The following is a 13,139-nucleotide window of genomic DNA, read 5'->3' as shown; positions in this document are numbered from 1 at the left end:
AGTATGTGCAAAAATTATATGTGTACTAGCAGATGAAGTTTCTCTTGGGACATACCCTATTAGGTTTCCATGATTCCCTGATGGACCTATTACAATCCCTAGATCACATGCATGGACACCTGAATGATTCTGATCGCAGGTTGAAGAAGATAGATCATAGGTTGGAAAGGATTGAGAAAAATCTTGGCATCCCTCCAGTAGTTACTAAATCTCCAATACATCTATTAGCCATTATCCCTATGGCAGACTCTAATTCTGAGCCTTTTCCTTAACTATGCTATAATTTTAGTTCTTGGTTTAAGCCTGTGTGGTGTTACTTTTGTTAGTTTCATGATGTCTCTTATATACCTTTGATGGATACATTTTTTGTTATGGTATGACCTCCCCTATGATATATTAGCATGATTTATGATAATTTTTATGTAATCAATTCTTTGCAAAGTAAATATAATTCACTCCAAACAAAATTAAATAAATAGAAAAATTATAATGTAGAATTCATAATATTTTACTTTTTCAAGTTTAATAGAAAAATTGTTTATATATAAATTATTCTTTTATAGATATTTTATGGAAAATATGATTTTACTTTTTCAAATTTAAATAAAATTTTGTTAACAGTTACTGATTTATTAAAATTGTAAAAAGAATTTTGTTTTATTCAAATTGAAATCAAATTATTTTTTCCGTGGAAAATATTTCTTTTATAGAGATTTTCTATAAATTATTGTTTTATGATTCTTTTTTTTTAAATTATTATTTCATGGGAATTTTAAGAAAATAGTTATTTCTGGTTTTAAATTTTTTAAATAATTTAAAAAAAAATTATGAAAATTTTAAAAAGAGAAAGTGAATTATATAACTCGTTTTTTGGTTGATAAGTGGGTGAATCCTAAAAATCACTCGACTCACGACTCAGGGGATTCTAAGCCGTCAAAGTCACCTAGGGATCGCACCCGGCCTGAACCGCACCAGTGGTAACCATGTTGGATTTTTTGGTAAAGGCGAGACTAGAACCAGTGACCTTTTTCTTACAGAGCACCTTAACAGAACGCTGCTTCACCGACTGTTCTACATCTCTTTGATAAGTGAATTATATAACTTGACCCCGTGGAAAAGATAAAATAAAATTATCCAATTTTTATTTATTTTTTACTTTTTTCACTTTTAAAAGAAAATTTTTATTATTAAATTAGATAGTTAGTCTTTGAAAGGATTTCTAGAAATACATTAGGTAAGAAGTTTTTTTTTAATGGCACTCTAATGATTATCAATGAAAAATAATTAATTAAATTAAAGAATTCATATGATGTTTTGTTCTCAAATTTGATAGGAATTTTCGATAGGTGGTTTTGAATGCTTTACTCCACCTCTTAAGAAGAACAAACCATTGATTAAAATGTAATTTTTTTATAGTTTTTTTTGGTCATATCCAATAGAAATAATGATATTTGTTTCTTCTGAAGTTCAAATTTGATAGGAATATTGATAATATGGATATTTTTTCTTCAAACATTTAATAGGAATTTTGTAAAAAGTTATTTTTTTTATTATAGAAAATTCATAAAAACATTTTTTTTTATTGTTTTAAATTAAAAAAAATTATTACTTTAAAGATTCAGATTGTATTATTGATAGTAAAATAGATAGAGGGAGGAAAACAACTCAATCTTTTCCATAAAAAGACCATAAAACTATACCACTACATATAAATTGAGATTTCATACTTTTTGCATAGACAAACAAGACATAATTTACATGACATAACACAAAAGAACCCTCTAGTGAGGCTGAGAGCCCTAACCTCAAGATATACATCACCGTCACCCACAAACCCAATGAAGACTAATCGAACGTCAAGCCAAGAGTATCTACGGTCCACATAAAATAAGCATTGAAAGCATGCACCAGGAGTCGAACTCCCTTGCCCCAATCTTTTAGCCAACCATTGCATTCCAATTGAGACCAAAAACCTAAACCCCATGGCCCTAACCTTGCTACATCAATATTATTTTGGGATCAAGGAACTACCATAAAACTTGACATCATCATCTAGGAATACCAATAGGAATCACTCCAACGTTTTTCCCAGCTACTCATTGTTAGAGGAGGAGATGGCGGTTGGGGCCCTAGCTCTAAAGCCTGGGGAATAAATCTATCCCCCCCCCAAAGTCACAGGGAATGCGACTTTCCACATGCATAAAGCAAGTATCTATGTTGTCCACATAGAACCTTGGGTTCTGCAATATCCTTTTCACATCTTCGATGGAGGCCAAAATGTTGTATTTTTCAACTTTATTGTCCTTAACACCAATCCCAGAAGTGTCTTCATCTACTTTTGCAATGATATTTAATTCAGGTACTTCTTTATCCTTCCCATCATATTAGTAGGGCCATGCACCCGCTTGGACATGTTCTCCAATAACATTGGGTCTCAGAAGGAATGCCTCTCCTCCCCATCTTTGATTTCCAACTCACGAATCTCTTTGTGCATCTTTGGGGGAACGACATTATAATATGTCACCATTGAGTCATGGGTTAACAACTTGGCCCCATGTTTCCCTTGTTAGCCTCTTTCTCATCCAGCCCTCCTGCTTCTTCCTCTCTGCCTCACTGGCATGTTCAGACTACATGAGGGTTCCTTTACTTCTTTGTATGGATTAATTCTAAATGAAAGTGGACAAATCTACTGACACAACTCAACACTATCAAAAACCAGGAACCACCAAATGACAACAACATAGAATGACACCCCAGGGAAATGGGAAGCTCCTTTTCAGTCAAAGACTCAGACCCCTTAAACATTGAGCGCCCCAAATAAAACACTAGAATCTAGACACTATAATACCCAATAGTCCAGGGAGAGATAACCCAACATCGACTCCCACACACAATAGAACTTGTTTACCAAGACTCCCTGACAATACCCGAACTCAAAATATTCAATTTAACTATACCAAGCAGACTCAAATTCAAAGAACACAACCCCCACAAGGGTAGAATTTTCATAGAGACCCAAACCTTAAAAAAAACGAGCCATCCCTTAAATAAGATCTAGGACCCCAATAACTTAAAGCCACATAAGAATTAAACAAACTTGATTTCTCAAGAGAAAAGGGGACCAAAAGAAGGCTAAAACGATTACCAATTCTATATACAAGTAGAAAAGAGTCGTTGGGGGTTGTCGAATCCCCTCCCGTATATATTCGAGCTGACAAAAACTATCTGGTGACCAAGAATTGAAAACCTGGCACTCAAGATATTCACTCTGGGATGTGGAATTACTCACTGCAAGGACTGAGGAATCCCAGAACCACAGAAGCTAGGGATTCAACACCCTCACTAAGGAATTTCCATCAATGAATGCCACTACCTTCATAAACCAGAACCAATGAATAACCCTCATCTTTACCATCCTCAACTTCACTAATGCTTTCATTTATCGACTCCATTGCCTCCTAAACCCCGCACCAATAGAAGAGTTTCATGCCAAGTACCAAGTGCGTATGCCATCCATAAATATTTGTTAATACACCAATGGTGGTGGGCACAAAGACCCAAGTCTCTTGTCACCCTTCATAACACCCCCATCAAGGATCCACCCACCACCTGCTAGCAAAAGATTGAGGTCCTCCTTTTAATCATAGTCTATGTGGAGGGCCAACAATCATTTATGTCCACCTCTCTTCCCTGACAACCCAAATTGGTAAGAAAATATGCCACCTCATTACCAGATCTTCTTAAATGATGAGTAGTTATATAATAAAAAAAACTAATCAAACTTTTAATGCTCTGAACCAGTGCTTTCAATCTTTAGCTATTAAATACCTTCTCTGGTGGTTGACATGTGATCAAGTGCCATTGGACATTAATTACATAGCGTGAATCCCCATCCACCTGCAATAATTTGAAACCCTCTCTTATTGCAATCAGGAGACCATGTTCGAGGGCCTGTAATTCCACCATGTTATTACTAATGGAGTCATAACTCTGAGTGAACGCTCCCATTACATTGGAGTTGTTTTCTCTAATCACACTTCCCAAACCTGCCACACCCAAGTTTCCCCTTGATTCACCATCAAAATTTAGTTTGATGAAAACTTCCACGGGGAAGAATCTTGCTGCTTCACTATTTCTCATCTTTATGGGTGACCTTGATTTGAGCAATATCATATCCACACTCAGATCCATATTTCTCATAATTTTTGCATCCCCTTTTCACATTTTCCAATTGCCACTAGACCATGGAACCACCATAATTGTTTCTCGAATATATTTCTTCACAATAGCACTTATGTCTCTCGGCTTTCTACACTTACCCTTGAATATCCTCACATTCCTCTCCTTCTAGAATGTTCGTAATATCCTCCTGCCAATTCCCATTCTCTACTAATGATGGGATTTTAAAATTTTACTCTTCTCCATTGACTAAGCCCCACGACCACATCTTCCTTACTTCGATTCATTTGACCAAAATTTTCCAAAATCGATTTTCGAACTTCCTCCACAAATAGGTAGGAATTAAACCTATGTTCTGTTGATTCCTCTTGATATTGGCACAAAAAACATATAAAGGGCCCTATAAAACCTCTCCTTATGATTTGGTCCCATGTTAAAATTTTGTTGTTCACCAACAACCAAAGGAAGTGGCTTACCTTTGGCCAAATAGTGCGAGACAATGCCACCTTCCAAAGCAAATCTTTCACTACTTCCTTATATCCTACCAAGGTGACATATGCCTGATTAAAAGTAAACATACTAATTAGATTATAACCCCACCTAATTTTTTCATGGCCATGAGCTATCTGAACCTACCTCTTCACAAATTATTTATTAAAACTATCCCAAGGTATTTCTCCCTATTGACCTTCCCAATCTTCCTTAAGTTTATAGGTTCAACAAAATCAAGAATCACAATTGTCCTTCCAAAAACACACCATCTTTTTGCCTCCCCTTGATTTACTAAATTTTTCTATTTCCACCCACTTTGAATTTTCCAATAGTCATGGGAGATGCCACCATGAGTCCTCCAAAATCCTGGTTATATCCCCTTTTCTCACTTCCCAAAATGCATGGTCTCTTATTAGTTTCATACTCACTTATGCCCATATCCAAAACTAGGATCCAGGGTAGTAATTGAGATCTTGAATACAAGCTTCCTGAGTAGATTAGGGCTTATACTTTCTCTTCCATACATGTCTCTGAATTTTTATACCACCCATCCCCCATGGCCACCATAATTTATCCCCCAGTGCTTCACATAAGGTTTCTAGGTCTCTTAAGCCCAAACTACCAACATATTTGTGCAAACAAAGCTTCTCCCACACCATCAATGCCCACTTCTTAGTCTTGTTATCACCTCTCCAAAGGAATTTTCTCCAAACAATGATTATTTCCTTGATGGTACCTCCTGGAATATGCATCACTTCCATTTGGTATAGAGGAATATATTGTAACACTGATTTTGTTAACACCACTCTCCCGACTAAATTTAAAGCTCTGAAGGCCTAATTCTTAACTTTATTTTCCAATTTTTCTTACATCTCATGGCATCATACTGGCTTCTTTGAATTAAGTGCAAGAGGCACTCAAAGATACTTAGAAAGAAAGGATGCATCCTAGAATCTAGAGTCCTAGCCAAGTACCATTGAACTGAGACATTGCAATTAAAAAAGAAAATGTTATACTTCTCTTTATTTATTAGAGCATCTAATGCTTACATGAAGACTTCTAGTAGAGAGCGAATTGATCTTGCTTCCATGAAATTATCCAACATGAATAGACACACATCATCAACAAATTGTTGAGGGGTGATGCGAAGGCCTTCCCCGAATATCCTCACACCCTTAAGCTTTCCCCTAGAAACCACATCTTTAAAAAGTCTCCCTAAACCTTCGGTTTTCAAGATAAACAGAAAAGGAGAATAAAGGGTCTCCCTTCCGGAGACCCATAGTTGGATTACAAGTGACTGATGGAGAATCATTAATCAATATATAGAAAAAAGGAGATGAATCAAGAGATCTAATCCAGGAAATCGATTGCCATGAGAAATTGTAATCATTTAATCCTACAAGAGGAAATCCCAATTCAACCTATCATATGCCTTTGAGAAATTGAGTTTTATCATCATACTTGGATACAACCTGGATCTTAGAAAGAGAACCACCTCTTGTGCTGGAACTATTCCATCAGAGATATTATGCCCTTCCACAAAACCAATCTGTTCAAGGCTAATTAGTTGATTCAACAAGGGCTTTAGTCTATTCACTATAACAAGTGAAATAATTTTATAAATGACATTACACAATGATATTGATTTGAATCCATTAGGATCTTTAGTCTTACCAGCCTTAGGAATAAAAGCTAAAAAGGTAGCATTCAACCCTTTATATATTTTTTGAGATTTCCTAGATTCCTCCACCACTTCACAAACCTCCTCACCCAAGAAGTTCCAACACGCCTTGAAAAATTCCAAAGTGAAACCATCTGGACATGGGGCTTTTCTTTTCTGCATTTCCTTCACCACAAACTCTACTTCTTCAAAATTAACCCTCCACATAAAAACTTCATTCTGATAATTAATATCTATTTTAGGAATGTAGGTTGTGATCTTATTTATAGATTGCAACATATTTTGAGGAGGCTTGTGTAGAATATCTTTAAAATGGAACACCAGTTCATCTTCAATCTCTTCATGAATAAGATTCCTTTCCCCATAATTACCTTTTAGGGATACTATCAAGTTATTATTCCTATGTTTAATCATTGATTTGTGGAAGAAACTAGAATTTTTCTCCCCTTCCTTTAGCCATTAGACTCTTCATTTTTTTCTCCACAACAACTCCTATTGCTTTCTTCTCTATTCTAGGTTATAGAGAGTGGATCCTTCATTGTCTTTCTACCTTTTCATTTCACTTATTTGATCATTGATTATTTTCCTTTATCCTTCTCCCCCTTTATATCTCTTGGCCCTCTGTTTCTGATCTCTCTCGCAAAAACCTTGCTTTTTCAACACAAATACCCCTATACATAAATTTATTTTTGACCTTAGGGAAGATATGAGAGGTCTTTCTACACCCAAAAATTAATAAGTCCCATTAAAAATCCTTCCTCTGTAAAAGAATCTGGGCTTTCCTCAAGCATCGATAAGACTTCACGAGTCCCGGGTAAGGAGACGAAGTAATCTGGTGGGACTTTGTCTTATGGGGACTTCCACTTTTCTAATTTTTTGTCACTAGTGGCTTCCAGTGGAAACTCCTCCATAGCTATATCCTTCGATAGAACAAATTAGTCATCCATATTATCCAGGCTAGAAAACATATTCTCATTGTTTCAAGGGTTCTCTTTCACCTCCAATCTTTGACCCCTTAGATTTCTACAATGGAAAGGCACCCTCATGAATCCATCACCCAACCTTTGCTGGCCTTCTTCTTAAATTTCATCCTTTCTCATAGGACAATCTAGGAATAGGTGGCCATTTTTTGATAATAGTAACATCTTAATAGAACATGTTCATGTTCTAATGGTTGAGACCAAATTTCCCCCTTATACTTCAGATCTATCAATTCAAGTAGAGATTGAGAGATATTCATATAGACACAAATTCTAGCATAAGTCACGGTCTTTCCTGTTCTAGTGACCTCAGAAATTTTGACAAAATTTCCGAAGCAGTTACCAATTTCTTCCAGGATTTCTGGAACATAAAAATCAAATAGCAGAGAGTAGAGCCTCACCAAGATTGGACCCACAATAAACTCCTCTTTGTTTGGGTTAAATAATTCCATATGTATAATCCAACATTACTCATGAAGTATATACCCCCTTCAAATAGTCTTGCCTTGTCCTCTATATTAGAGAAAATCACCATAAAAAATCCTTTCGGCCCAAGCCTTAGATCAACCTCCCCTTTCGATTTCCATTTTTGTTCTATCTATTTTTTGATATCAGTTTTTGTCGGTTAGCTCCTGATGAACTTGTAGATGAAGGCATGGTCCTTCATCCTCTTTCTATGCTTCTACAAGATTTCTGGTGGGATTACAAATTTTGGGTTTTGAGCTTCTTTGGGAATGTATTTTCCTCTAAGATTCAACTGCCATTGCGCCAATATAATTGGATATTCTTTGGATGAGCTTCCAACGCCAAGGGTTTTAGGTTACCCCCCCTTCCTCTCTTTCATTCATGATTTTTACCAACTAAGACATCCTTTAGGGAGAGGTTCTCACCCCTCCCCCTCAAGAGGTCATCTTTCCCACTCATTATTTCTACAAACCAATCTCCCTTCAGAACTCTACTCTAAAAGAAACCCAAAAATGAAAAATTTGAACGTAGCTTATTCTTTAACAATCTTCATGAAAGGAACCTCATCATCAAGTCCAAATAGTGAATTAGTTATAACATTCATAGAAATATCATTTTTTTCTTTCAAATTCATTTTTTTAAGTTATTGTAATCTAGAATTTTGTAGAAAACATCGTTTCATAGAAATTTTATAGAAAATATTGTTTTATGAAATTTTTTGTTGAAAATTATTGTTTCATGGAAATTTCAGGGAAATCATTGTTGTTTTTAAGGAAATTATGATTTTATTTTTTTAACTAATTTAAAAAATATTGAATGATGAAATTTTCAAATATGTAAATTAAAGGACATTTTATGTCTTCCTACATTTAATTCTATTTTCAAATACATTTTTATTACTATTAAATAAGACAAATAAATAAATTATCAAATAAGTAAATTTATAAGAATTCTTGGATTATCTAATAAGTAAATTTATGAGAGATTTTTCAGCGTAAATCACATGAAATGTCATTTGTCGACGCGTTTCGAACCAACCAATGTGGTTTATCGTCAGGACAAGTTGAAGAATCAGATCTAGTTGTGCATATTAAATAGTCAGATCAGAATATCCAATAGCTATATTTCTTGACCAAGCAACGGCTATGTTGACTAACGGCTAAATTTGACCAGGATACGGTTAGTTGGACCGGATTAAGGGCAGGACCTTTATTTTAATAATCAAGTTAATTCAAATAAATATCAAAATAGTTAGTTAGTTATATTCTTATTAAAATCGAGGTTAAAGGGACTATAAATGAATATATCATAAGATAAATTAATTTAAATTAATAGTTAGTTAAAAAGTTACTAAATATATACATAGTTAGTTATATATATATTAAAGATAAAGGGACTAATTTTATATGTTAAAGTAAATTAATTATAAAATAAAATCATTTTTAAAATGGTAGTTATTGATAGATATTCTAGAAAATTTGAGGGGGTTAGAAAGAAATTAAAATTTTATTTTATTTTATTTATTTATTTATTATCTAATTTTGAAAGAAATTATTGTACTATATAATTGATCGAAATTTTTCTATTTAAAATGTTTAACTTATTCAAGAAAAACAAATCATCATTATTTCAAAAAGTTTAATAATTAAAAATTTTATGGAAAATTTATAGAAATTATTATTTTATAAATATTTCAAAGAAAATATTATTTTTCTTCTCCAATAAAAAAATTGTTAAAAAATATTTTTTATATAAAAATTCTAGAAAAAATTTAAACAAATTATTATTCCATAGAAATTTTGTAGAAAATGTTGTTTCATAAGCTTTATGCAAGGAGTTGGGTTACACTTTTCGGAAAAGGAAGGACACATTTAGGTGAAAAAAGGGAGCTAGATTGAGCCATTTTTAAGTGCTCGATCAAGATTCTTGAGGGCTAAGAAACAACTACACTGAGTGTTAAAACAAACCCTTATTGAGCTGCTGTGTAACCCAAGGTAAGATCTCGACAAGCCTTAGGGCTTGATCGAACTTTATCACTCGAATGACCATTATGGCTCAATCGACCCCTTATTTCTTATCAAAATCGCAGTCCTGATTTGTGCAAGCCATTTTGCACAAACTGTGAGGAAGAAGGAGGTTAATTGAGGATTTATAAGCTCAACCTAGATAGAGGAGCTTGATCTAGCTACCTAATGACCCCACCAACATCCTAGAGGCTCAAGGCAAGGTAGGTTTCTTATCTTTTTGTCTCCTTTATTTTAGTTTTATTGCAAAATAAAATAAGTTAATTCGAAATAAAAACCCGCTATCTAAAAACCACAAAAAAAAACCATGAAAACCACAAAAGGCCACCAAGAAAACCCTTGAAAACCATAAAAAAACAACCTATAAAACCACCAAAAAAACAATAATTTAGCTTTTAATTTTTTTTCATTTCATTGTATTATTTTTTAATAATTGCAATGATAGCTTGTTTATTATGATTTTTTTTCTATAGTAAAAACTTTATTTTTTAATTATTATAGGTTTTAAAGTTCTTTTCCTAGGAATTTAGTGAAAAAAATTCAAAAATTTTGATTTTTTATTTTTTTTTAAATGTAGTTTAGATTTCTGACCAAAAATATGCCCAAACAAATTCCAAATAGAAAACAACCAAACTATAACCAATACAAATAAATTAAGAACTCAAAAATAACATGATGAATATTGTTGCTCATGGTCAACCTTTAATTATCAAATAAGAAAATTTATTTCATTTTTTATTTCAAATATAAATTAATTTATATTTTAAATATTTTTATTAATAATGAATATAGTAATTTGTTTTTAAAAAGTAATTGTACTTTAAAAAATTATTAATTAAATTAAAAATCCAAAAAAAAAAGATTTTTTTGTTATATATATATATATATATATATAGCCCCAAGAGTTAGCTCAATCGGTCAAATCAGTGCCAATCGGGAGGTCACAGGGTCAATTCCCGAAAGCTCTTGGGGTCAGGTCAGCATAGGCCGAGGGGTGTGCTCCCCTTCGGGGTCGAGCTACCCAGTTATTACCGTGGAAGTAGCGGCTGCCCATTGACCATGGGTATCCGTGAACCACATGTGAAAAAAAAAATATATATATATATATATATATATATATATATATATATATATATATATATATATATAGATATATATATATATATATATATATATAGATATATATATATATATATATATATATATATATATATATATATAATAAAACATAAAATTATATATAATATAACTAGTATATATACATTTAACATAATATTTAACTATAATTCCCCAGGAAAAAATGTAAATATTTGGTTTACTGTGGTAAATATAAACTGAACCTGATATTATTATCTGTTTGAAATTTAAATATATTTGTTTTCATTATGAGATGTAACAAGTGTTTCTTTTAAGGATGGTAATTTCTCAAGGAGGAAGTTGTCCTCTTGAGGTAAAAGAAAAAAAAGACAGTTGCTGTGAGAGCAATCCTAACTACCTTCCATAACTAGAAGAGTTTCCAGAGAAAAAGGGGGCGAGGAGAGGAAAATCTGCGTTGTAGGGACAAGTAGAAAAAAAGAAAAAAAAGAGAAAAAGAAGGCTAAGTTTGGTGATGATCAGATAGCCCTACATGTTGTGCAAGCAACTTGCAGAAGACTGTGGTCTAGCAAGTAAGAAAGGGGGAGATTCTGGTCCTGAAAGACGAATCTCATGGTTGGGCAATTGAGAGGCAGTAGACCCAGATTCGGGTGACCTTCAAGAAGATCTTTACCAGCCAGAAACACCAGGTACGTAAAGAAACCCTTGGGGAAGAACTGCTGTGTGAACTTTGTAATGTTTCATATTTACTGTTAAAAGAAGGGTGTGGAATTTTTTCCTTACAGTGAACAGTGGAGGAAATATGAGAGGAGATATGGGTGTCCTCCTAAGAATATCTTTACTAATGTAAGAGCTTAGTAGTCTACGAGGAGTTTTATTTTGTTTTTAAATTGGAGATAAATGCAAGAGAAGTCTGTAGGAAAATTTATCCAAGAATTAAAAAAAAAAAACAGAAAACTCAAAGATTTATAGCAGACTCAGAATTTCAAAAAGACTGACCTTGTAGTAAACCAGAATCCATACAATAATTAACAGAAAGACCGTTCAGGAGCTCTTTCTTTACATATGCCTGAACACAAAGAAATGCAAGAAAATCTAGAGAATAGAATCAGAACCCCGAAGCACTACCAGTGGAGCGACATTTATATAGATTTTAAAGAAAACACTGAGGAGAAAAACCGTTTCCGCAAGGATTTTCAAATTCAAAACCAGAATCCTTCTTTCCCTATTTGCATGCAGTTATGTATTTAAATGACAGCATTGCAAATCATGTAACTATATATATTATTGACAGAAGAACAAATCTTGCAACCACGTAACCATACGAAGGCGAGTATTCCTGAGAAATTAGATAATAACATAACCTGAGCTCTGAGGAGCGTATTTAAGTTTAAGAGAACTTGTAAAATGATACACACAAGAGACTAGCAGTACATAGAGCTAGACCCAAAAGCAAATGCCAACACACAACAAACCTGCTAGGCATATACCATTTTCACCGTGCGGAGATTGCTTACACAGAATATCATAAAACATGCAGTACAAACCCAATAGCAATCCGTGGGATTCAAAACTGTACATATAAATTACATTGTCTCAACCATAGGAATAATTCTATAACTCAAGGAACCCTGAAGGGGGTTAAAACATTACAGTATAAAAAAAGAGTCGCAATGCGCAGCAGAGATGGCATGCTTCTTTTAATAACTTAACACTACTCAGGTCACAAAGACCTTAACAAACAAAACTGGAGAATAATTATATGAAAAATGTGCTCAGCCAGCAAACGAAACTGTAGCAAGCCCACGGGATTTTAACCAGGGATACAACCTGAACAGTCCTCTTTTAAATAAAAATAATACATAGCAAATTTAAGAGTAAGCCCAAGGGCATGTCAAATTTTATAAGGCACCAGGATAACCAGGTCTACAGTTCGAAGAAATAATTCCGAGAAAAGATTTCCCAAACCCTGAAAAGAGCAGGGCAACCCTGACCGGCGTATAGACCTCGCCATAATTCTATTACAATAAACAAAATAGGAGTCGTAAGGATTTGGGCCAGAGGGCCATTCCTAAATAAAAAGGAAGAACCCTTTTCTTCCATCAACAGAATGAGCAAACTATCAATAGAACCAGAGAATCGACTACCATCAGGAGAAGTATTGTAGGAACTTACCCATTAGCCAATCGCTGAAGAGGTAGGACCTGGAACATCGGAGAAGCA

At 33.8% G+C, this 13,139-nt stretch overlaps 1 protein-coding gene across 1 annotated transcript in view; it reads right to left on the bottom strand.

Moving 5' to 3' along the window:
- The window catches only part of LOC149223151 (cationic peroxidase 1-like), an 84,433-nt gene extending 71,503 nt beyond the window's left edge, over positions 1–12,930 (bottom strand). The window contains exons 1-2 of the mRNA XM_089387799.1: positions 12,829–12,930; positions 11,916–11,985 (exon numbers count right to left, since the gene is read on the bottom strand). Of these exons, the coding sequence (XP_089243925.1) occupies positions 11,916–11,985; positions 12,829–12,930 (172 nt within the window). The remainder of the gene's footprint in view (positions 1–11,915; positions 11,986–12,828) is intronic.
- Positions 12,931–13,139: the final 209 nt, after the last annotated feature.

Source organism: Pinus tabuliformis, chromosome Q (assembly GCF_031772625.1).
Source record: "Pinus tabuliformis cultivar Carrire ecotype Pingquan chromosome Q, CPIR1, whole genome shotgun sequence".
NCBI classification, from domain to species: Eukaryota; Viridiplantae; Streptophyta; class Pinopsida; order Pinales; family Pinaceae; genus Pinus; species Pinus tabuliformis.
The sequence above is the reverse complement of the archived record's forward strand: the minus strand, read 5'-3'. Positions and strand labels throughout refer to the sequence as shown.